Here is a 27,133-nt window from a genome sequence, read left to right as displayed (position 1 = left end):
ACCAAAACACATCCAACCCTAGACCGCTGTCAGCCTAGGTTTGCTCTGTACACTGTACACAGAATTTCAGTGTAGCCAACGTGATAAGTGTTTATGATGTGTATGAGGCAAGAACGGTGCTCTTATCCCACAATTGATCACAGCATGTAAGCGTGTAGTGGAGCAAGGAGTGGTGAGGGATAGAAAGCTTGAGATGTACATTATTGTTCTGTCTGGTTGGTAGTGTTTTGGTGACATGCAGAATGAGTAGTGGGTTGAACTTCTGCGATCATTTTGCTGTAATTATATCTGGAGCAGAACGAGGCTCAGTTACAGATAGCTGCACATCTGGCCAGGCCTACCATCCTTGAGGAAGTATATGTATCTGTTATGCTTTGTGTGGGTGAGTCATTTTAATCCAACATCATCTGTTTGGGAAGAAGCAGATCGTTATTTCTTTCATTAAGTCTAAGTTACCCAAGATACTTCTTGTCTTTGCCAGAAGAGAATTTCACTGTTTTGCAGATGAATAGATAATGAGGTTCCTCTATTCCGTCTAGTGGTGAGGGGGCGGGGAAGGGGAGGCTGAATAGCCGAGATGTTAGATGAGAAAGGAGGGTATATTCTGTGAATATCTTTAGTGCAGGGCTTTAAATGGGCCGGTGCTATCCGGTACCGAGTACCGGCACTTTTTTAATTTGAGAGGGCTAATACTGCCACTTCTCAAGAGAAATGCAATACTTTTAATTGCAGAGTACCGGCACTTCTCAGAAACAAGCAGGTACTCTGTAACAGAGTACCTGCACTTCTGTTTTTCCATTCCAAGCACTGCTTTGGTGTTAAGTTGGATCAAGTATACATCATTTTTGTGAATGGGTCCGTGGGCGATAAAAGAGTCTTGTGAAAGTAGAGCCAACAGTAAAGTGCTTGCGGCACTGGTATAATGTGTTAAAAAGGGTGAAGGGTAAGAGCTGCTCAGTTGCAACAGGAAGAGCAGGGTCCATAGATAAGTGCAGTTTGTGTTGTGTAGCCAAGACATGACAAAGGGGAAATTGACCTTCAGGGTTTGAGAGAACCAAGATTATTAAAAAAGTGTTACAAAATGTGCATTGTGTAGAAAGCACTGTGCATGAATTAAAGGAAAATGGAAAGGCTGGAAGCCATGACCGCTCCCACATTTCTCACTTCAGTTGATAAAAGTGACAGAGGGTCTTGTTCCTGAGGCCTGGTGATTGGATAATGGCCATTCAGCCATTTTGTCACAGGTTAGGATCTCGGTTTTGGAAGGGTTTAGATTAAGATGGTTACTCACAAGTGCTAGCTAATCTAGATTCCCTTTTAGGGTGATCTGTCTGCTGTTAGCATAGCTGTAGCAGCAGAGGCTAAAGGACGTGATGGGGTCCAGTAAAGGGCTATTGCGCATGCAAATATTGTTCTACTCGCAGACTTTTGAATTACTTTCCAGTACAGCCAAACCTAAGCTAAAGGAGCTTGAGGGGGCCGCCATTGTGGTCATGTAATATGCTTCGGGGTACAGTACCAATACAGTGTCTTCGGTACACAAATTAAACTGAATGAAGTCAAGATTTCTTATGCTATTTTTACTTCACATAAATATTAGCAAAGACAATTAACTTAAAACTTCCATTTTTCCACCAACCTTGGCACCAGGAGAAAATAAAAATAATATGTTTCTTTTACGCAGTCTAGCTAACTAAAAAGGGGAAGAAAAAAATAATAATCGACCTGCACGATTTTTAGGGTAAGGCAACACATTTGCATTTCTTCCACACAGTAAAAACATATAAAGGGTAAGCAGTACAAACATTTAGGGTGTGGCACACATTTCAGTAATATAAATAAAAAAGGCTACAGGGTTGTTAACTTCGATTGCAACCAGTGCACTGGAAGTAAACACTAGTCAATAATAGGATGTTATGAGACACTGCTCCCCAAATGCCAATAATGTGTGATATCATCATTTCTGCAGGGTTTAAAAGAAATTGGTTGGAAGTGCAGCACGTTGACATTTATGGTGAAGAGCAACCATATGCACTTCCATCATCTGAATTCCATACATTTCAGTGTCAGGACTAAGAGTGTCTAGTGCATATTGTTGTAGAGTCTGTTCTTGATGAAGACAATATTGGGCAGGTGCTGCCGGATACCAGGATAATTCTGAATATGACAAAACCATCGAGAGACATTTTCATATTTCTCCTTCTCTTGAATAGAAAGGGTAGCCTAAAAGGGGAGAAGAATAAATACTGTGTGATTGGAAAGCACTCAAGAATATTTACAATTTTAGAGACTTAAATCATTTGCTACTAAACATGGGTTAATCTTACGTTTCACAAAACCCATTTCGATTTTTACCCAGTAACCCAACAGCATTCTCAGTAAATATCATTCGTATAAAGCTGGGCTCCATTATCAAAATACCGACACAAACATAATGAAAATATTTCCACCTCCTATTGAGAAACCTCAGATAGGAGTCGGACTACAAGAAGCAATGCAGGCTTCGGCAACACACAAAGTAGCAGTACAAGCTTTCCCTAAAGAGCAGAGTGGTTACAGTAGTGCAAACGTCCCTCAAACAGAGTAGGTATAGTGCAGTTATCAACAATGAGAGATTCCCTTGCACTCAGTCAATTACCTGGGGGGGCCCAAGGTGGCGGATGAGAGGGGGCTGCAGGTAGGGACTGGGTGTAGGATCACTCGAAGAGACAGGTCTTGAGGTTCGTCCTGATTTGGGTCAGTGACGCAGATTCCTGGAGGGGGAGGGTGTTCCAGGTCTTGGCTGCGAGGTAGGAGAACGGCCTTCCACCAGTTCTGGGTTTATAGATTCTGGGGACGGAGGCAGGGCGAATTGGGAGGATTGGAGTTGACTGGGAGGTACTTGGGATGTGAGGCAGTGGTTCAGTTATGCTGGTCTTTCGTTGTGTAGACCTTTGTAGGCGTGAGTGAGGAGCTTGAAAGTGATTCACTTGTTGACAGGGAGCCAGCTGAGTTGTCGGAGGCGTTGTGTGATGTGGCTGCGGCGGGGGATGTTGAGGACCAGCATGGCTGTGGCGTTTTGGACATTCTGTAGTTTCGTGAGCGGTTTCTGGTTGGTTGACGCCGGCATTGAGTGCATTGCCGTAGCTGAGTCTGCTGGTGGTGAGTGCGTGGGCCGTCGTTTTGGATTCTGTGGGGATCCATTTCAATGTCTTTCGAAGGAGGCGGAGAGTATGGAAGCAGGCTGAGGAAATTGCATTAATTTGGCAATTCACAGTGAGCGATGAGTCTAGTATGAAGCCAAAGTTGCTTCTGTGGTCCGTCAGAGTGGGGGGTGGAGAGGTTAGATCCCAGAGCGGCTGGCCACTAGAAGTTGTTCCAAGCTGAAGGGGTGGGTCCCAGGATGAGTACTTTGGTCTTGTCCGAGTTCACATTGAGGCAGCTGTCTTTCATCCAGGTGTCAACAGCCTTGATTCCACTGTGGTAGTTGGTTCTGGCGGTTGTGGGTTTGTTGGGGGAGGGAGAGGATCAGCTAGGTGTTGTCGGCATGGGAGAAGATGTTGAGTCCGTGGTTTCGGACGATGACTGCAAGGGGGGCAATGTAAGCTTTGAAGAGGGTGGGGCTCAGGGAGGAACACTGGGGCACTCCACAGCTGATCTATGTGGCTTCTGAGAGGAACGGTAGTAGTCTGACTCGCTGGGTCCGGCCGGTGAGGAAGGAGTGGATCCAGTCCAGAGCCTTATCGCGGATGCCTGCGTCATGGAGTCTCATGATTAGGATGCAGTGGGAGACTGTGTCGAAGGTGGCCGAGAGGTGCAGTAGGATGAGGGCTGCAGTCTCGCCCTGGTCGAGGAGGGAGGGTATGTCGTCGGTGGAGGAGAGGCCTGCGGTCTCCTGGCTGTGGTTGCTTTGATAGCCGGATTGGGACGTGTCCATGACGTGGCTCACTTTGATTAACTGGAAGAGTTGGGCGTTGAAAGTCTTCTCGATGACCTTGTTTGGGAAGGGAAGGAAGGAGGTGGGTTCGAGGTTCTTGAGGTCTGTCGGGTCGGAGGACGGCTTCCTCGGCAGGGGGTTAATCTGAGCATGTTTCCAGTCATCGTGGAAGGTGGCGGTTTCGATGGAGCAATTGATGGTGCGGCGAAGCTACGGGGCGATGGAGGCAGCTGCTCTGTGGAAAATATAGTAAGAGTAAGGATCCGTTGGGGCACCCGAGTGGTTGCTCTTCATGGTTTTGAGTGTGTCTTCTGTTGTAAGGGGCGGTCCAGCAGAGCACGGTCTGTTGGGGTGCCGCTTGGACCACAAGATCAAGGTCTTGGGAGGAGGGGGGGGGATGAACGTCTATGTCTCTCTGTTGGGCCTGGCACACTCCTTGACAATGGCAAAGAGTTCTTTGCTGTTGTGTGCCATGGCTTTGATTCTGTCTTGGAGGGCTGTTTTCTTTGTGGTTTTCAGGAGGAGGTGATGTGCGTTGATGGCGGATTTGAAGGTTGCGTGAGTTTCCGGGTTTTTTGTTGTTCCTCCATATCTTCTTGAGTTGTCTGCAGGCAAGTCTGGACTAGTGGAGTGTGGGAGTGAACAGCTGGCCTTCTTGTAGTGTTGCTTGCCTGGTCTTTTCCGGAGGGGTTCTAAGGAGTCGACCTAGTTGAAGATCCATCGGTGGTGGTTCTGTGCTGCAGTGTTGGCAGAGTGGTTGTGCTGAGGGAGTTGACGAGAAGTTCTTCGGTTGACTTGATCCAGCTGCGAAGGGGAGCATGGGCAACGATAACAGTGGTGTGCGGTGGATGTGGTGAAGGCAAGATGCACGCAGTGATGGTCGGTCCAGGAGAGTTCAATGGTGTGGCATTAGTTGATTGTTCCCGCTGGCAGAGAAGACAGGGTTAAGCATGTGGGTCGGTGCAGTGACTATCTGCTTGAGTCTGATGTTGGCAAGGTTCTCCAGAAGGGAGCTGGCTTTTTGGTCACTGGGGTTGTCCATGTGGAAGTTGAGGCCTCGGAGCAGGATGTAGTCACTGGATGGGAGAGCATGGGGTGCGATGAGGTCAACAATGGTGTCGGTGAAGGGGGTAAGGCCGGGGGGCTTGTAGAAGAGGGTATCACAGAGGGAAGTGTTGGTCCAGATCTGCAAGTGGAGGTGTTCAATGGTTTTTGTTGGGTCGGAGAGCGAATGGCCAGTCGGAGTGTGCTTTTGTGAAAGATGGCGATGCCTCCTCGTAGGCGGCTGGGGAAGTCCTTGCGGGTCATTTTGTTGCCGTCGGGATGGCTATGTCCAGTCCAGAGCAGGGGTTGGTCCAGGTTTCAGTGAAGAAAGTGATGTCAAGAGTGGTGGTGTCGAAGAGGTCCCAGATTTCTGTGGCGTGTTTGTGGGACCGCACGTTGAGGGTGCAGTTCAGCCGGACAGGTGTGCTGTTGGACAGCAAGAGGAGCTGGCGTGATGGAGTGGCTGCAGGTGCGATTGGAGTTCCAGCAGGCGAAGGGTCCAAGGGTCTTCGTTGGTGATGCTAGATGGCAGGTGGCGTTGTGTCCCGGGTTGAGAGCGAGAAGGGTGCTGGCGTCGTAGCGGTGGAATGTCTGAGAAGCAGGGGGCGGTCCAGGCGCGTAGCACACAGCATACAGCATACAGGCAGCAAAACACGTGCTGCAGCAATGTAAGATCACCTCACTGAAAGAAGATGCATAGCTCCGACAGTGACAGGTCAAAGTGAGGAGCAGAGCCTACAGTTAAAACCTTAAACCCCAAAGATGTTCAGGCAGGTGTGGGGTAGTGGCCTGGGAGGAGAGATTCAGGTCACTTGTTAAGAGAGAGTCACAAGTTTTCTATCACATATTATCTGCTAGTCATTAGTGGCACTTAGCTTGTTACCATGACCATTCGAGATGAGAAAGAAAGCACCAATAGCTGGACTCAGCTGATAGAGATATAAGGGTGTCATCTTCCCAAGTACATATACCTTTGCAGAGTACGAATCTCACAATTGCCATGTAGTAAAAAGTCTAAAAGCTGCCCTCCAATGAGAAGGAGGGCCTGCTTCCCATCAATACGGTCCCTATATCCAACCCCACCCACAACACACAGGATACAATACTCCTACTATTTTGCTGACATTTTATTAAGCATTTTCTGGTCTTAAGATGTGGAGAGACCAAACTCAAAATAAATATACCCATCTGTTATATAAGCAATCATCAGACCCCTGCAAATCCATGTAAAACTGTCACCTTCCTGACTGAAAAGCTTCTCTGTGAGGGTGGGCGAAGGGAATACAATCTCTTTTATAACAGCAAGAAAAATTTCCAGGTTCTGTAATTTATCTTGGCCAGCCAATCACGATGAAGGGTGTGTGCCACTTAGGATGTGAACAATTAAGACGTATGTAGTCTCATAGTTTCTTTAGGTGCCTGCTAATGGAATCAGTCAAGAAATAGACAGTGCTATATAATCAGAGATTCTGCCATGATTACAGAACTGCATGCAAAGGCCACTGTCCATTTGAAAACCCAAAGAAATGTGGTGTTCCTAAACTCAGGAGATTAAGAAAATTTCTGTAGTAAGCAAAACAGATTTTTTGTTAGTCAGTTTGGCAATTCTGTGTAGAGCATGCGTCAATAAATAGCTTGCAATGCCTAAAAACAAATGGCCTTGCAGAAAAAGTACGAAAAATGACGGGGGAGGGTGCGTTGCACAAAACGCCACGGCATGAAAAGGGTTATTCATTGTGGAGGCAATCCGTGAAAAATTGACTCCAATTATATGCTGACAATCATGAAATCAGCCTAGGATAACAAATCTCCTTAGCAGAAAAGAAAACCAAACATGTGGTACATCAATCCTAGTGCTCCTTGATCAATGTTATATAAACAATATCATAACTCACCATTATTGGATGCAGTCCGTAATACATAAGAATATCAGCCAATGTGAATCTCATTCCAACGAAATAGACCTTATCTTCAAGATACAAGTTAAGATCCTAAAAGAAAGGAAAACTAGTGAGTTATCACCTAATAAAAGGACAAGTAACAACTAGAAAACACCATTCATTGCTGAACCCTACGTCAGTCAACTCTTGCCAAAAATATACATTCTCTGAAGGATATTTTGGTTTAGGGGTTGAGGGTGCAACAATCGACTAGGTGAATCCACAACACATCCGGCATTTTCTACAAATTTTTTTCCCATTACTTCTAGCATGCGTCAGATCATATGACTAAATTCTGAAAGGTAACAGCTAAGTATAGGGAGAAAAGATCTGAGAACTACTTACCGACCTTATGACTGTCTCTCCTCTAATTGCTTCAAAGCTGAATAATAAAGTTCCATGATCCAGGGCATTGAAAGTACCAGAAACTGGCTTGGGTGGCACCACATCTAGGTCTAACCCTTAAAAGCGCCCAAGCTGACACCACATTTTTTGCTACCTTGAAGGTGAGAAAAGATGGCTAAGGATAGAGGACCACAGCTTGTACATTGTTTTCAGTTCAGCCATATCATTATTGTGACACGGATGCTGCACAGTAGGCATCCATCTTAAATCTGTATAGACTTCAGGGTGTGGTACATGCCATCACTGCTACCAGTTTCTGATGCTCTTGCTTCCAGGATCTTTGCTAATGTTAATGAAAATCAGTGACCAGCCATTGAACAAAAACCAGCATGCCATAATTTGAGTCAATAGTCCTTCGAGATACCCACAATAAGAGTGGTGGTTCTCACTATTTAACATTACTACCTCTTCCAGGGGGAAATGCATCTGATAGAACACAAAGGGCAGCACCCTTTCGAACTAGGTTACACCACCAAGTGAAAGAATTAGCAATACTCCACCAACCTTTCTCAGTGAAAGAATAGCTGAAGTCCTGTTAAGGTGAGGTCCAACTACTATATTTTTAGGCCACAGCTATAACACATTTAAGCAGTCACTAGATGGCTAAGTTTCCCCCACTCCTACTTGCTGGTAATCGAGTCCTATTGAACAGTAGTTTTCTAGCCTTATTAGGCACTAGAGCGCTACCATCACCAGCATGCTTTCCAACACAGAGGGCAACAGCAGCCTCCTCCAGAATCAGGACTACACACAGGAAGGGGGTTCCATTTTCAGCTCTTCACTCCTTCCTTAAACCGGCCTATTTGGCAAGTATCATCCACAGTTCTTAGGCTTTCTGTAGTGATCTTGGTCTTTCAGGAAAAGGTAGAAAGTATCTACCCCTCCTTTAGCGATTCCATGACCCTGGATGAACCTACATTTTATCCCCAGGATGATAGAAGGGCGAACTGCTTTTGAAATCAATTCCTGTCAAACCAAGAAATAGATGTTAGAGCCTTGCTGTTGGGAACCATTGCTGGACGATCCATATCCTTTAATCTGTGGTAGAGCAACTAAGATGGTCAATGCAATCTTTAGCTCAGAGACAGTTCGTAACAAATAGAAAATCAGTACTGGCTTGCCGATCCTACAGAAACCAAGCTTATTACCATGTATATAGCCAACTACCCTACTTACTGCTCTAGTAAATTTGCCAGAAAGGGTTGAGTTAGAACTGGGGGTCTCTAGTTGGCAGTGGTATACACCCTGTCCAAGTAGGAACCCTTCCTTCTAGTCAAGATGAGTAAAGTACACACCTAAGTCTGCCTGTGCTCACCTCCGGAAGCTTGACACAGAGCAGTCAGGCTAAAGTACAGAGGCAATGTGTAAAGCATTTGTATATAACCAACAGTAGCACAGTGAAAACACCACAAATGGACACCACACCAGGTTAGAAAAATAAAGTATGCTTATCTAAACCAAACAAGACCAAAGCGACAAAATTCCAACATACACAGCTCAAAATATCACATGTAAAAGGCTTCTTGCAAAAATATAGCTCTTAGAAGACTCCAATTAGGGCTATCTAAACTTCGTGACAGGTAAAAATCCTAAGAACGGCGTCGAGCACGAGGTGCCCGGGCCAGCCACGGAGTCACACAGACTCCCAGAGAAACAATACCTTTTGGTATGATCCAAACAACGACGTCGCACAGGGTTGGGGTGGTGATTAGGTGCCTCTGCCGGGCGCAGTCGGTTCCTTACTGTCACTGGGGAAGTGAGGCGTCTGTTCCTTACTGATACGGAGGGGAGGCGGCAACTCCTTACTGCTACGTAGGGGAGTTGAAATGGCAGTTCCTTGCTGCTACGCAGGAGAGAGGCGGCGTCGGTTCCTTACTGTGCAGGGGAGGTGATGAGGCGGTTCCTTAAGACGGTGCAACGTCAGTCAGTCACCTATGTCGGTTATTGACTACGTGAGGGTGGACGGGAGGCGCCGGCGTCGAGCAGGGCTTTGTGCACTCCACAAGCGTTGCCCTTGGGTTACGTGCAGGCAGTGGCCTTGATGACGGCGTCAGAGTCGATCGGCGACGGCGTCAGGGCTGCGGTGTCATCACAGTCAGTGCTGCACTCATCCAGAGAGATGTAACCACCTCGTTGGTGCAGGTAGCAGCATTGACAATGGCGCTAGGAATATTCTTCTTGGGGTTTGCAGCCCTGCAATCATCTCCAGTGGTCCAGAACTAGGAGTGGCACCACTAGGCAGGTCAGAACTCCCAACAGTGAAGTTTAGGGATGCTGCAAGGGAAGTCTTTGTGTCCCTGAGACTTCAGAACAGGAGGCAAACTCTACTTCAAGCCCCTGGAGATCTTCACAAGCAGGATACCAAGCAAAATTCATTCTTTGTCCTCTTTCAGGTAGAAGCAGGCAACACTGTAGGCCAATCCAGCAAAGCACACACAGCAAAGGGGCCGTACTCCTCCTCACAGCTCTTCAGCCCTTCCCCCTTGGCAGAGGGTCCTCTTGATCCAGAAGTAATCTCAAGTTCTGGTTGTTTTAGTTCTACTACTTATCCCTTTTTTCCTTTGAAGTATTTTGTTCAGAAAGTCTCTTTTGCTCAGAAAAAACAGTTTTGTCCTCCCTGGTCCAGCTTCACTACGGGAGGTGGAGACAGCATTGTGCAGAGCAGACACAGCCTATCCAGGTGCTAGTGTAAACTTCTCCCACCACTCTAAATGCAGAAAGGTCTATTTAGCCATGGCTATGAGTCACCCAGGAAAGGCAAGACATGCCTCAACCCTCCTTGTGACCGTCTAGAGTGAATGCACATCCCCAGCTCCTGTCACTGCAAAACCAGACGGTGAAAACACAAACGGGCAGAGGCACACAGGATGGCTAAACAAGAAAATGCCTACTTTCTAAAATTGGAACATACAATTTAAAAACCACCTTTACTATTGAAAGTTACACTTGTAAAATCTTACAAGGCAGCTCCAATGGAAGAGCTAGTACTTGCAATAGTGAAATACAAAAATACAAAGAATTTCACTTTCAGGACGTATAAAACACACCAGCACATGTCCTACCTTTCACATACACTGCCCCCTGCCCAGGAGGGTACCTTGAGCCTACCTTAGAGGCGACTTACATGTAAGAAAAGGGAAGTTTAGGGCCTGGAAAGCGGGTGGCACAATCAGTGCTGCAGGCCCACTAGGAGCATTTGATTTACAGGTCCTGGGCACTTATAGTGCACTTTACTAGAAACTTACAAGTAATTCAATACAATCATGGAGAACCAATCAGAATTACTATTTATACAGGAAGCACTTGCACTTTGGCACTGATCAGCAGTGGCAAAGTGCCCAGAGCACCTAAACCCGCAAAAACAACAGGCAAAAATACAGGAAGGAGAGTCAAAAAGCCATGGTAAACCACGCCAAGGATGCCAAGTCTCACAGGTTGTGACAAACCGATAACATTTTGGTAGAGGATGAAATTTTCAATCTCCAGGCAAATGGGGCTCTGTCCATGGTGGAGAACGGATTCTTCTCTGTTGTTGCTCTCGATCCAGTCGGATCCATTACGGATGAGGGGGAAATAGGCAGGAAAGATGCTTTTAGACTGCTCAATTGTGTTTAATCCGATTGGCCATACAATCCTCCTCCAAGGACAGAACAGAAATTTGTACAGGAGATGCAGCGAAACACTAGTTAGAGGAATAAAGACTGGAGCAGTCCCATTTAGTGCCATCTTGCGTAGAAGAGATTCTTTTGAAGGTCTGCGTTTAGGACTCTGAATTATTGAAGGACACGTCTTTTGTATCATGAAGGCCATAGGAAAGTACTTTATACCTCCATAAGTTACTTTTACTTTTTATGTTTCAGTGACTAAATTGAGAGTCTGGGTCCTAGTACTGTCAATCTTCCATAGACTGCTGGTTAAGGTTATAGTTTGTGTTACCTTCATCAACTCACATTCGAATTTGACTTTCTCTCTATTTTGAACTTCAAGCAACCTTACTCATGATTCAGGTGTGAAGGGCCGGGCCCAGAGGTCGCTGGGGAACAATTATATACTCCTCCCTCCCTTCAGACTCTAAATTGATTGACTGCTGATGCCCATCCATCAAGCTGCGGAGGCGATTACTCTGTGGAGGGGACTGCCACTGTTTAGGGGGGGTTCTCTTGATGGTGCACTCCAAGCTGGTCTGTGGCTGCTGTGGAGGAGCAGGGGTTTCCAACCAGGAGAGGAGTAGCAGGGACTCCACTGTTTTTTTCACTGGTGCTGAGGCAGAGTCCATGGGCGGAGGCTGAACGCCCTTCAGGCTGGACACATCTCCTGTCGCACTTTGCGTGGACACGCCCTGCCACTAATCAGGATTTTCCCATCAAGGAGATCTTGGTTCTGCTTTGATGAGATGACATGGAGGCTTTGGTAGCTTGCATGTTTGGGGCTATCAGTTTGGGAGAGTGCCTTCATGCTTGCTTTGTCTTATGGGAACCCTGCCCCCTACCCTGTGTTGAAGTGAGGCCTTGCTGCAGGGGTTTAGAGTAACTCGTGGCTCCTGGTGAAGCAACTGCCTTCTATGTAGGAGCCTTAAGGGACACGATGGATCCCTGGGATGAATGTGCAAGACTGGTATGGGCACTATTGGTGCAGAGCAGTGGGGCTGAGAGGATGAATGTGGTTGCAACCTGTCACTTGAAATAAAGTTGGGAAGAGAGAGCACAGAGATCCTCTCAGCAGTTCAAAATTGACCAATACATTGGAGGTGTTCGGACTAAAAGTGCTTCCAATGATTTAGACCAGAGTATTGCCCCACAGGTAGCTGCTGAAACTACCGGAGCCCAGATTGTATTAGCCATCGAAAAATTGAGACTCCTGCTCGATACAAAATAGAGACTGTATTCATATTGGTAAATCTGCTGCACATGGATCTATGCAAGGTGCCAGACAGATCGCTGGTTAATAAAAAGTCTGCATCTGTTCTCCAAACAGAAATGACAGAGTTGTAATCCACTGTTAGCTCTCTCAGAACGGACACAATATTGGGATAATAGACAAAGACGCAGAGGGTAGATCTCTCAGAGGACATTATGCCAGAATATTTCATGGCGCCATGAATTAAGATCTCCCTTCGCCCAGAGGGCGAAGGGAGAAAAAGCTTGCAGAGTGTTGGCACCGATTTCTTCCCAGGGTGCCTCCCGTTGAGCTATCATAGCACGCATCTTCAATTATAAGAGCAGAGCCAACATTTTGCAGCACACAGGCAAAGTGGGAGACAAACAGTTTAATGACGATGTGATCTGAATGTTCCCAGATTAAATACAACATGTGCAAAAGCTTTGCAAGTCTTCTGATGCTGTAAATCAAAAACTTAGAGCAATGGGGGTGCAGTACATGATTTTGCTACCACCAAAGTTCGTATGATACATAATGAATGTTCACAATTTTATAAGAATCCTGCGGATGTGTGGGATTCGCCCTAGTTAGGAGACCGAACACAATGACAAGTCGGCTATAATAGTAATGTGGGGACTTGGCGGAGGAGGTGATGGACCAGCAGATTGCCAAGAAGCATGCAGGAGAGACTGGAGGAGTCTCGTCAGCAGGCAAGAATCATTGTACAGGAAGACGGTACCCTAAGAAGGGAGATAACTGATCGAGAAACCAAGAGTCTGTTTGTGGGCGTACTTGGAAGTGACCAGATAACATTTGGGCCAAACTGATACACTGGCATTGCTTGCAAACGATTCATTGAATGGCTGACGATCCTGAGTGGATACCAAAGATGGTTTGCAACTTATGGATCTACTAACCCTTTTTTAGTGAGATGGAGCTTGATGGAAGTGGTGATCAACAGGACAGTATATAGTATTAGTAAGAAACAGTACTGCTATTTTTTTATTCTCTTGAAAGGACTGAAATTGTACACATGCAAATAAATATTGAGGTGTAGTGTTTGTTAATATACTCCTATATATCCATAGTTTCAACCTGCTCATAATTGCGACTATAACTACCTTAAAGTAATATAGGGCTTCCGGGGATAATCCTCTTGTGTAGATATCTGCTCCTCTTCACTATCTGATGGGTGGGTGACTAAAGAAGGGCTGATCCCTCTCATATAACATAGTGGTAAGACTTTAACCACTAGGAATATAGATCCAGCAGTTTTAGTCACAGTTAGTTACTACTGAACAGATTTAGTGAACGAGCCGTTGATTGTTTTTTTTGTGGAATTCTTTTTGTTATCTACACTACAGGGTGGGGAAACACAATCGATTAAGTGTTTACCAGTGTGGGATGGGAGGGTAGGAGAATTAATTAATTATACAAGGTTTTCTGTAATAGAGAAATTATAAGCAACCTAAATTTTCAAGATGTGAATGGAAACTCCTGAAACAACTGTTATACTGTACAATGTAGATGAGAAATGAGGTCTTGTGGTTATGGTAGACCATTGATTACTTCCTATGACTTACTCTAAAATTGAACTTCGACTAGTGCAAATTGAAGTATTAAACTTATATCCTGGAGTGTAAGGGGTCTTAAAGATCACACTAAAATATATAGGGTAATCACATAACTCAGAAGTCAGACCATCAGAGTGGCATTACTGCAAGAAACACACTTTGCTACAGAGGTGGATAAGAGTAGTAGAAAATGGAGAGGCCAGATGTACTCCTCCACTTATTGCTCCTGTGAGAGAGGGGTGCCGATATAGCTAGCCCTCTGAGTCCCTTTTCTGAATCACTGCACTGAGGTCGACGTCATGGGCAGATGTATATATTAGTGTATGGCCTTTTGCACTGGTAGGAGATTTGCTTTGTTAATTAATATGCCCCCAATGTTGACAGTGGTCATTTTTTCAGGGAAATTATGGAGGAGATCACGCCATATATGACTGCACAGATTTTATATGGGATGGGATTTTAATTGCACCCTCAATAGGGACATAGATCGGCATCGGCCCTGGTTACATACAAAGTCACTCATGACAAAAGTCTGCAGTAAATGAAGGTTAGATTGACCCGTCTAGATATATGGCAGGAATCACACCAATAAACATGAATACTCGTCATTCACTAACCCATGGAACATATAGCAGACTGGACCGCTTTTTGGTTACAAGCAAAATAGCGGTCAAGATTGATGCAGCACAATATCAATATAGGTTTCTTTCAGACCACTCCCTATTGATAATAGATTATTCTGGTACATTAAGTAGGCCCTAATTCCATTATAGAGACTACGACCAGAAGCCTTTCAAAACCTGGTGCTCCAAGAAGAGATGGGAGAAGAACTCAATACTTATTTGAAGACTAATTGGGATACAAAGGCACTAGAGCCAAATGAGAGGCCTTTAGGTGCGTGGTGAGGCGCAAGGGGTGAGCGCCAATGGCAAAGTGGTTGGAATACAGCAACAACTTAAAAAAAAGAACTGTTACAACACAAAAACGCAGTGTCTGGATTACAAAGTAGGAAGCCTCTGAATGCTGTGGCAAGAAAAGACCTGTTAACTGCACCAAATTTACTAAAGGGTGCATGCAGCACATCAGATAGATTCACACTTGGATAATATAGGCAAAAGTTTCAAAGAGATGATGATAGGCGTGTAGAGGGCTACCACTCCCATAGGTACTGTTAGTTACAAAGTCTGATGGTATGTGGGATTCTACACAGGCTAGCATTAATGCAGCTCTTCAACAATACTTAGAATTAAGGTACAAATGCCCTTAAGGAGAGCGAGGAACTACTCACAGAGAGTACTTGGCAGGGCTTCCATTACCGAGACTCACAGATACACAAAATAGAGAGTCTTAAGAAGGAACTTATAAAAGAAGAGTTATTGGCGGTGCTTAAAGATATGCAGCTTAACAAGACACGAGTCTTACATGGTTTCCTCCGAAGTTTAACCAGATATCTGCACACCTGATTCGTGATAAACTACTAGAAGTGTACGTGGAGGCTACCGTTTTAGGGAAATTTCTGGACACCATGAGCGAGGCGGTCAGAATAATGGTGATCAAACCTGACAAAGAACCGGGGTACTATAGACCCATTATAAATACAGATGCCAAATTAGTAGTTAGGGTCTTGGCCAATAGATTGTCTTTAGGTTCGTACATGGTGACCAGTGCATTTTCATTCCAGAAAGGAACACATTACAAAATACCCATGTGCTTCACTATACAAAACATATTAACATCAATAGCATCATATGTTCACAGTGTTGCAGAGGTTGGGCTTTGGCGCGACTTTTTGAAGATATGTACAACTCCTTTATATGAGACCCATGGGTAGAATACCATTGGGAAATGTGGCAACCGCCGGATAAGGTGTGAAGCGTGGTACCAGCCAGGGTGCCCCATGTCGCCCCTGCTGTTTGCACTGAAATTCAAACCCTTAGCGATAAGACTGCACAAGGTGTTACATGAGTGGATGATTAAGATAGAAGATGTGACGCATGTTGTCTCAATGTATACAGACAATACACTGATTTATCTACATGATCCACATGTATCATTGCCAAATATTTTTTTGCCAAACTCAAAACTATTGAGGATGCAACTGGTCTGCGTAAAAATGGTGTCCTTTCCTCTGGGGAGATTAGCTCAGACATACTCCTGAATACAGGGATACATTGGGAAATGCACCAGTTTAGACATTTAGGTTGGTCTTGCAAGCAACAGAATTACAATATACAAGAAATGTAAGCAGCGTTTTGACAGGATTGAGGTAGCCTATTGCCTTTTGGAATACTCTCCCCATAACAATTACTGATCATGTTGCGCTTGCAAAGATGGTGTATTCACACTGTTCTTTATATCACTTCCCAAACACACTATGTGAAAATCCGGGTTTCACTTTCAAAAAACACAGATTCTCTCCTGATATCACTGGTTTGGCGGCTTAAAGAACCAGGGTGCGTGTGGACACTTTGAAATTAGACAGAGTTGATTGGGGTCTAGGGCTTTCCGTCCTGGAAGCGGTGCACTTTCAACCTGTGGGGGAGTGGTGCCTCTATAAGGAGAACTGGGAGAAGAGACTACTGAGGGGATGCTGCATAGCAGATCCGCTCCCTGTCTTGTTCATGAGGGTTGCCGAGTTTCTGTCCATATGTGAATTGCCAAGCTGCTGCTGAATGGGACGCTGCGGTGCGTATGATGATTAAACATTCCCAATTCTCCAGTTCTTTGGAGATTTGATGTTTGCAGCTGTTCAGAAAAATTATCAAAGTCATGTCCATGGTTCAATGGCGGGCGGGAGGCGTATATTTACGCTTGGTGGTTTCTACCCTGGGGAAGCTTCTGGGCGCTTGAGGAGGCCCAACTCCAATTTGGGGATGGGACCAGGGCAATTCCTTCATTATGCATGTGTGACTAGAATGGCGAGAGAGATCTAGCCGGAGTTCCATGTGAATGCCCCCAATTCTATAGTCCTGACTGAGCTTCTGAAACTGGGCCATGCCACTGCTGTAGTGGAGAGACTTTATAAGTTAATGAATTCTAACAAACAGAAACCAATGTTTCCGTTACAGCAAATATGAAATAGTGAGTTGGAGCCTTGACGGATGAGGAGTGGAAACAATCATGTGCCCATGTACAATCAATTCTAGACATTCCAATTGGCACATTTAAATTTTTCTATGCCATATATATCTCCCCTCATCTGAAATTGTCTAGAATACAGGAACAGATCATTGGACTGTCCCAGGTGTAGAAAGTGTACGTCTACTAACTATTTATAACATGGAGCTGTGACCAAATACAAATACATTGGCAAAATTTAGTTACTAAATAGTGTGACATTGTAAGTTTACCTATCAAAATGTCAATTAAGCACTGTCTACTTAATGTTATGTCTAAACCCAAAAGAAAAGGGATTAAATATAAATTTGCACTGTTGGACTAGTGTTATCAAAGTGCCGAATTGCCATTCTGTGGCTTAAGTCACACAGCCTAATGGGGCCTCTTCGGAGAAGGAACCTTTAGAATGGGCTGCCTCAGAGGAACTCAGAATGAAAATTGTCCTGACGGATGTCAAATTATCTGATGATCTAGAAGACTGGTCTGCATTGCTTCACAAATTGAGGTTGGGCCTGGCGGGTGTGGTATATAAATAAATAATACCGGATCTATTTTTGGATGAATGAATGAATAACAGATAGCTCAATAAAATAAGAGTCAAGATTCGAGGTAGTAGGAGTTTCTGCAGGTTTATTACAGCATAAGGACAGGATCAGGACAACCTGCATAGAATGACCCAGCAGGGGAAAAGAGGCCCAGCAGCTGCTGGGGCTAGGTCTGGGATGAGCGCGCTAACTTTTAATAACAATGCATTGATTTATATACATAGCGCAAACACATAGCATTACATTGCAGTAGGCGTAGCAGTGGGTGGAGCAGAAAGCGTGACGCGTAGCAGTCGCGAGAGATAACAGTAAAAGTAGGTGTAACTGGGAGTATACTTAGACATGTGATGCAAACGTAACAGAATATGTCATGAAATGGGGCGGAAACATTGGAGGGGGCTACCTAAGGAGCCGGGACCTCTAACCTAATGGTGCGCGAAAACTGGCAATGACGTGTTACTAGGAGAAGCTGGGGGCTACGAACTCTGTGCTAGGAGCAGAGACTAGAGTCTGGAGGGTCGGAGCGACATGTACCTAAACCCTATCTGGTATCTGATGTTTAGGGAACATGTTGATATAAACTAGAAGTCATGAGGGGAAAAGCTAACTGGATTCTAAGACTGGACCATGCATTATTCTACATGTAGTGCGTGATGAAGAATACTAAATGACCATTAAATACAGTATTTCTCTAACGTGGAGACGAGAAGGCTAGACAATGACGGAAACTATTGATGCAGTTCAGTAGCTCAGGAATGCAGAGAAGGAGGACTGAACTGATAGCTGGAATCATAACATACTCTTGGCAGACTCAGAGGCAGAGCCAAGCTGCACCGGGCACTGCGAGGCAGGGAGTAAGTGAAGGGTCGAGGATACAGGTGGGGGCTGTATCGCTCCTCAGCGAGGCTTTCAGGAGACAGGAGCTGAATCTGTGGTCCGGGCCCTTTTGAGGCCTGGAAACAGGGACTTTATAATGGAATAACGTGCACACTGGGAAACGTGGCAACATAACTTTACATAGGCCTGATATTCGTAGTATTCACGAGGACTGGAAACTAACATACTAGAGGTGGACACAACTGGAATTGCGTCATTAATCGGACATGGGGAATAACATATGCATATTGGTCATGCACACATAACATATGATGGATGAGGCGTAGGGACACAGAACATGGCAAAATTTACTTTTCCACATTCCCTCCTTGTCACTACGTTTCCATCAGGAAACATCAATTTTCATGATACCGTCTATCATTTCATACAGTACCATTTGCTCGTCTCGAATTATCCTGGAACGGGATTTAGAACGGGGCTTGGGACTAGGAATACAAGAGGTAGCACACATGCTGCAAATCGCAGGGCCACATTGTATACAGAGGCAGCAGCTAAATATGATTGCTACTGCAATACCCAAAAAGGACAGGACTTTCCATCCCCATGCGGAAATTATATTCCAGAACCAACCGGACCATGTCCAGGTGCCTGGATCTTGATGTAACAGATGGGCAATTTTATGGAGTCTGGTTATAGCTGAATAAACAGACGGCGCGTTATTTGGAATGAAAATGCAGCAACTAGATCCGATGACTCTACAGGCCCCGCCCCTATCGGCCAGTATGACGTCACCTTGCGTGTCTGGGAAACATGTTCTGTTAAGAAAAGACATATCTGTTGAGGATGACGTTAACGTGGACCATGCTCCACACGAACCATTGTGTGAGAATGGATAAGGAAACAGTGGCAGAACTCCCTTCGGGGTCTGGAAAGGGGGGAGTCGACCACACACCCAACAATTAGTAGCATTGCTGGTCTGGTGTGAGTAATGTAACATACGGATAAATGTGTTGTTACGCATAGCGAGGCGGTAAGAATATTCGTGAGGAGGCAGATCACTAAACGTGTGCTCTACTGTAACATTAGCAGACATATTTACATGAGGAACTGGACAATACAGATAGAACGCATAGCTGGTGCAGGAAATCATAATGCTGATGAATAATACGAAACTCAGAAAAACGATACATCTGATTGAACTTTGACTGACTCTCTCACTATGGGGGTCTATTTTATACATGTCAGAAACAGTCTAACCGTTTCACCTAGGGGAGGACTTATACAATCAAACTGACTGACTTATTTTACTAGACCTGAGCTTTAACTTATACTCCTGCTGCGGAGTTTTCTCTAACAAGGGAGGGGTTGTAATAATGTCTTGTGCGGGACAGTCCTTTAAAACAATGTTCTGGCAATCCTTCGAATCTTGGGAATCCTTAGAAATGGATTTCAGTCCTTTAAAAAGTTTTACATGAGAAAGGTGGATCCATCCTTTTCTGCCTTCTAACTTGACGGCAGTACGGGTGGTCAAGAGGACCTGACGTGGCTCTTTCCAACGTGGTTCCAGCGGACTTGATCTGTCAAAATTTCTGATCATCACCAAGGAGCCTGGAACGATCTCGTGCGGTGCCACCTCGGTATTGTCTGGAAAGGCGGCAGCAACCTGTGAACGACATGAGTTGAGGGCAGACATCAAGGAAGCTAGGTAATCTGTCAGCATATTACATGAAACATCGGTAATACTTCGGGGTCTAGGAGTACCCCACATGTTAGGGGGGCGGCCGAATACGACCTCATACGGGGACAGACCTGATCTGGAATGTGCGACCATGCGCATATAAAACAGAGCAACTGGCAGAGCTACTAACCAGTCCACACCTTTGTCTTTACAGACTTTTGCAATACGGATTTTCAGGGTCTGATTATGCCTTTCTACGAGACCGGCTGCTTCAGGATGGCGTACACAATGGAACTTCCACTGGTACCCTAACAAAAGGGAAACATGCTTCATGAGTTCGGATGAGAATGGCTGACCGTTATCAGAATATACGACTCTAGGGAGTCCATATCTAGGGAAGAATTCACGAACCAACTGCTTGGCAGTGGTCGCGGCTGTGTAATCGGGAACTGGATATGCCTCTGTCCACCTGGACAAAGCGCATACAACTACAAGGACATATTTGAAACCTCGACATCGCTCCATCTGAATATAATCCATCTGGAGGACCTCAAAAGGGTGGTCAGGGGGCTGGAAACCACCTTGTTCCACCGGGACACTTTTACCTGGATTAAACTGACAACATATCATACAGGTACGGACTTTCTGCTTGGCTGCAGCTCGTAAATGCTTGTTGAACCAAATGTTCTGAATACGGTCTAACATAGCTTTTTCTCCTAAATGTGCTGGACTATGTGCGGTATTGATAATGACTTGAACCATAGAATCGGGGAGAAACCATGTGGCTCTACCCTTCGTTAACCATCCTTGATCTGTCTGGACCCCTCCTTGTTCAGACCATTTCTTGATTTCATCGGGAGTAGCATGTAACTGGATATCTATGACATCTTGTGTAGGGTCCTTAACTGTCATGCATGTAGTCAGATCTGGAGTATGTGTCTGATTAACTGGAATGTCTGGAGTCTGTGCTGTAAGCTTGGCTGTGCGGTCTGCTAGATCATTACCTTGGGAAATAATGTCAGTGACTTTCGTATGTGCTTTGCATTTCATGATAGCAATAGATGTCGGTAAATGTATGGCATCTAACAGGGCTTGAATAAGGAGACCATGCTGAATCTTGGTTCCATGAGAAGTCATGAAACCTCTCTCCTGCCAGAGCACTCCGAAGTCGTGTACAACTCCGAATGCGTAACGTGAATCTGTGTAAACATTAACTTTCAGGTTCTTGGCATGTATACAGGCTTGTGTCAGAGCGACTAGCTCTGCTGCTTGAGCGGACAGGGTATCAATACGGTGTGTTTCAATAACTTCAGTGTCAGTAGTCACTGCATACGCGGCGACTAGTTCTCCTGTACTAGTTCTCATACATGAACCATCCACATAAAGTGTCAGGTCAGGATCTGGTAACGGAATGTCTGTCAGGTCTTGTCTTGGCTTTGTCGTAATATTAATTACTTCCACACAGTCGTGTGGGTCTGGATTTGAATTAACTGATGGTAACAGTGTAGCAGGATTCAGAACGTTGCAGCGTCTAATTTCTATGTGTGGCTGGAACAGTGTCAATTCATAACCTGTTAAACGTGCAATTGTCAAGTGCTGTGTTTGTGTTCGGTTTAAAAGAACTTCTACTGAATGTGGAACTTGTACTGTCAGAGTATGTCCTAAAACTATGGAATCACTTTGTCTGATAGCTAGTGCTGTGGCTGCAACTGACTTGAGGCACGCAGGCAACGCCTGGGCGACTGGATCTAATGTGCTCGAGAAATAAGCACAGGGCTTGTATTGTCCTGCTTGATCTTGTGTAAGAACAGATAATGCTGTACCTTCGCGTTCAGTAACGAAAAGTGTAAAAGGCTTACTGTAGTTCGGTGTAGCTAGAACTGGAGCTTGACATAGGGCTTTCTTTAACTCGTTGAAACTAAGTGTATGGTCAGGTGTCCAAGGGAGGACAGTCGATACGGCTGCCTCCTGTGTCGTTAACTGTATCAGTGGCTTGGCTAGAAATGCATACTGGGGAATCCATTGTCTACAATATGAAGTAAGGCCGATAAAGGCACGTACCTCCTTCTGGGTTCTGGGCTGGGGAAGACTCGCTATTAACTGGATACGGTCGGGTGTCAACTGCCTACCCCTCTTGGACAGCAAGTGTCCTAAGTATACCACTTGCTGGACACAGAATTGAAGCTTCGAAGGTGACACCTTGTGCCCCATCTCGGCAAGGAAATACAGGACTGTAAGTGATGCACGCTCGCAGTCATGTTCAGAACGGGCTGTGATCAGTAGATCATCGACATACTGGAGCAGGGCAGTGTCAGTTGGCATGTGAATATTGTCTAGTTGTCTCTTAAGTGCTTGACTATAAATACTAGGACTTTCTGTGAAACCTTGAGGAGCGCGTGTGAACATATAGCTCCTTCCGTTTAAACAAAATCCGAAAAGAAACTGGCTGTCTGGATGAATGGGAACACTAAAAAATGCATTCTTGAGGTCTATGACAGTGAAAAACATGGCTTCGGAATCAATAGCAGTTAACAGGGAAGAAATGTCTGGGACAACTGGGTACTGAGGAATAATACATTTATTAAGCTCTCGTAAATCAATCACTAATCGATATACTGGGGGTGCATTCGGATCAGTGCGTTTCATGACTGGAATGATCGGAGAATTACATACATTGGAGTCAGTTTCTACAACTACTCCTTGAGCCATGAGCTCGTCAATAATTTTGGATAAGGCTGCTACAGCCTCAGGTGGCAATCTGTACTGTCTGATTCGGGGTAACACTACACCTGGTTTGAGAGTCACACGATGGGGTGTGATTTGCATGTAACCTACATCAGTTGGACCTTGCGCCCATAAATGCTGCGGAACATTAGACAATCTTGAATCAAAATCTCGTAATACATAGTGACCCTTAAAGTCACGTAGGAACAGACGTATTCCCTCTGGGGAACAGCAAATAACTGCACCTAATTCTTTCAGTGTCTTAATGCCTAATAGGTTTTCTGGACATGACTTAGTAAGTAACAGATCAGTAGTACGGGACAATGGGCCTACTCCTAGAGTGACTGGCTTTGATATCTCATTAACTATTGGCTTTCCTGAAAATCCAAGGGAAACATTTCTTGAGCCTGAGAGCGGAGCCCCTGGAACTTCGGCATGATTAATTGTGGTCCTACTTGCCCCTGTATCAATCAAAAACTTTCTGTCTTTCCCTAATACTTGACTGTGAACATAGGGACCTTCTTGATCTACAGGTATCTCGATGAGAGGCAAGCCTACCTCCCTCTCTAGGCTGTTTCATGAATATGACTGGTACTCTGGATACTCAGACTGTGCATACTGGTACATCTGCGATGTAACGTGCTGTGTTGCAGCAATAGGCTGCGGTACTGTAACTGTCTGTTGTGCATTCTGTGGCTGAGGAATCTGTGAAACTTGTTCTTGTCTAGGCGGACGTGGTCTTTCTTTAGTCTTACCAGTAGCTATGTTATGTTTCAGAACTGCACACTCGTTTATAAAATGACCTGGCTGTTTACAATAATTGCAGTTCCCTTTAACGGGAGCTGCAGGATGACTGGCTTGATTCGGACCCCTCTTCTGACTGTCTTGAGGAACTGTTTGTGCAACTAGCACTTTCATTTTCGTGTCTTTCATACGTTTTCTTTCGTGTTCTTGCTCTTCTCTGATTCTATTCTGGTGGTACTGGAGCATCTGGAGCATCTGGGACGGAGTATTAGCTTGCCAGGTGCTTTCGACTTTCAAAACTCGATTTTTAATTTGTGGACTTGAATTCTCGACTAATTTGGTAACGAAAAGATGAGGGTATGACTCACTACTTGTCTTGAGACCACTGTTAATACTGAAACATTTCTCGAATCTAGAATAAAAATCACTAATATCTTCATCTAGTTTCTGTTTACAGGCTGAGATTGCATCCCAGTCTTCCTTCCTAGTTGTCAATAATCTGGGTAAAACTTGAATCAGTAATTCTGGTAATTCTTTACATTTATCTCCAAGACCGGTACCTGGTACTCGTGCCTTGTCTTCAGCTTCTAGAGCTGTCCAATCGATCTTTTTCTCTCCCACCTCCCATTCTTTTTCTTTTAACTTTTCATACACCCCTGCGGGTAACAGGACCTTTAACATTTTAATGATGTCTGGGTAAGTGTATTCTCCCATACGGAGCATGTCTTTTAATTCTCTATGGAACCCTGCTGGATCTTTATCATGACAGGGAATTAATTTCTTCATTTCAAGAAGTTCCATCTTTGAAATCGGAGTGTATACAAACACTCGTTGCATTACGCCACCCGCCCCTTGGACTGGGTGGACTTCTCGTAACGGATTCTGTCTGTCTATGTAGAATGGTTTACTTTCTGGGGGTGAGACATGAACAAAATGCGGGTTCAGGAACGTTCTATATTTGTGACGCTGTTCTAGGATGACACTAATTAAATCGGTACCTAGACCTCTCCATCTATACTGGAGTAACTCGTTCAGGATATCATGCAACGGGCCTGGATCAGAATGTTGACCCTTATACAGAGTAATGAGGTGCTGGATCATATACATACCCACCAGTCGTTGCTCGGCTGGGGGCAGTTTCAGAAACATTTGTGCCACTATTTCGTCTGGAAAAGTGGTAGAATCAGTAATCCATCGGACTGCTGATCGGGCTAGTTCTTGTTCATGCATAGTACTTAATTCACTGTACCCGACTCGTGATTTCAGAATGTGATCGGTAGCTTGAAATACTTGTTCTAGAGAACCTTGTTCTGGTGCTAGATGAAAAATAGACTTGGGTTCTAGGCGTAAATGGCGATCTGGAAATCTGGATTTTCCTACATACGCTATTCTGGCGGAATTCTCGTCTTCCTCTTCAGGATCAGAGATACTTTCTTTCTCGCTTACTTGTGCTGCTTTACGCTGTTCGTGTAACCTTATTATTTCTTTACGAATTTTCTTGTACATACTCTCCATGGCACCGACGGTCTTGTGCTTACCCTCGGCTATATTATCACTCCACCTTGTCAGGATTCTCATTTCGGCGGGATCTTTAGACGGATAATCTTGTTCTCTTATTAGACAATTGATCAGGAACTTTAATATCATGAGCTGGATCTCGGCTTTCCTTTGAGACATAATCTCGCCAATACTTTCTGGATCATCCCCTGTACGGATGAAACGATATATTCTGTCTAGATCTTCTTTCATATTTGGTAAGGTGACTAGATACTCGGTCACTCTCCTTACACGTACGGAATATAAAACCATATTATACTCGCCTGGGACTGGATCATAGACACATTCGCCAAGGGCTTGTCTGATTTCTGTGACAGACTTATTACTTTTAGGAGTACGCTGTGATGCTTGGGCATGTAATTCGAGTGCTGATAAACGCTTGTGTGGCGGCGGGGTTTGAGGAAGACCTCCTCCCGCGGCCCCTAAACTGGAATCGTCGACTGACATTCTTCGTCCTGGCAGAGTCGGTAATTGTAACGTGGGCTGGACTTGTATGGCAGACTGGACCGGGGGTACCGTAACAGGTACTCCGGTGTCTGGAGGAGCGGGAAGTGCCTGATTTACAGGGACTGGCGGAGCGCGAACAGGATTTGCATATTCGGGGACTGTGCCGTCCAAGTAGGACGAAATAAAAATATCAGCTGCGGTCGGTTTGTGACGTAGCTTGGTCGGAACTAATGGCGGCGGGAAATTACTAGATGCCTCTGGGGTCGCTTTTGGCAAACCTTCGGCAAGGAGAGGATACATACCCTTAATGAGGGCATGCCTCTGTCTGTCTGACTGTTCGGTTTTGACTTGTTCACCTATCTCGATTAATTCTCTTTCTTGGGCTCGTTCTTGGGATTCTCTACTTAACTCTGACTTTCTGACTTCCTTTTCGGTTCTTCTGTGCGCTTCTTTACGCCATAACTCAATGGCATCTTTCTGTGACTGTCTGGCTTTCTTTTTCCATAATGCTTCTTCTACTCGCATGATACATTCGGCATCCCATGTACCCGATACGGGCCATCTATACTTTTCTTCTAACTGTTTGGTATACTCTACCCATAAATCTAGATACATTATGGCGCTTATGCCATGTTTCTGATACATAAAATGACCTGGACTGTCCCTAGGCGGGACAGGAACTGCTTCCTCTAACAGACCCTTTCTAGTTTTTAACTGACGTAACTTGGAAAATATAGGCATGACTGAACTGTAATCTGGACACAATACAATACACAATAAAAACACGAAATCACATCACACTCATACCACAACATTAAAATACATGAAGAACATTATGAAATAACAGTTCGAACAGAATATTACCTGGAATACTGAAAACAGAAACAGAACAGATTTTCTCGAGAACGGAACAGACTAGAGTTACTGGATGCACTGCTGTAACAGTACGGAACATACCGGTCCCAAAAAGGGACGCATCAAGACCCGTATCCACCTAGGTGAACACTTCGTTTGTGAGTCTGGGCACCACCAACCCACGGACCAGGAGTCAATTTAGATTGGTCCTGTCTAGATACTACCCCAGCAATGGTACTCACCGGGCAGCACGGAACGGAAAGCCTCGGACGGGACTGGACTGCTACGACGACGAACTTCGGACTTCAATTACGGGTGGGCCTCCGGATACCTCGGACCTTGGACTCTCGGCTTGGGCTCTGGTCGGGACTCGCCGCGTTCCTCCACCGTCTCGTTCGGATGCTGGACCGCCTCCTCCGTCTCCTCCATGGGCCTGAGGGATACTTGAAGCAGAAATATCTGCACGTGGCCGGTATGGTTCCGTCACGGCTGCAGAGGGTCAGGGGGTCGGCGTGGCTTCACCGACGCGTGGGGAAAGGGCAAGTCCCTATTCGGGCGCCATTATGTAGTATATAAATAAATAATACCGGATCTATTTTTGGATGAATGAATGAATAACAGATAGCTCAATAAAATAAGAGTCAAGATTCGAGGTAGTAGGAGTTTCTGCAGGTTTATTACAGCATAAGGACAGGATCAGGACAACCTGCATAGAATGACCCAGCAGGGGAAAAGAGGCCCAGCAGCTGCTGGGGCTAGGTCTGGGATGAGCGCGCTAACTTTTAATAACAATGCATTGATTTATATACATAGCGCAAACACATAGCATTACATTGCAGTAGGCGTAGCAGTGGGTGGAGCAGAAAGCGTGA

At 45.1% G+C, this 27,133-nt stretch overlaps 1 protein-coding gene across 1 annotated transcript in view; it reads right to left on the bottom strand.

Moving 5' to 3' along the window:
• Positions 1-1,559: 1,559 nt before the first annotated feature.
• Positions 1,560-27,133, bottom strand: part of EEF1E1 (eukaryotic translation elongation factor 1 epsilon 1) — a 47,046-nt gene continuing 21,472 nt past the window's right edge. The window contains exons 3-4 of the mRNA XM_078685823.1: positions 6,856-6,951; positions 1,560-2,223 (exon numbers count right to left, since the gene is read on the bottom strand). Of these exons, the coding sequence (XP_078541949.1) occupies positions 2,083-2,223; positions 6,856-6,951 (237 nt within the window). The 3' untranslated portion in view covers positions 1,560-2,082. The remainder of the gene's footprint in view (positions 2,224-6,855; positions 6,952-27,133) is intronic.

The sequence above is a fragment of the Lissotriton helveticus genome, chromosome 4_1 (genome assembly GCF_964261635.1).
Source record: "Lissotriton helveticus chromosome 4_1, aLisHel1.1, whole genome shotgun sequence".
NCBI lineage: Eukaryota > Metazoa > Chordata > Amphibia > Caudata > Salamandridae > Lissotriton > Lissotriton helveticus.
This window is presented reverse-complemented; position numbering and strand designations above follow the sequence as displayed.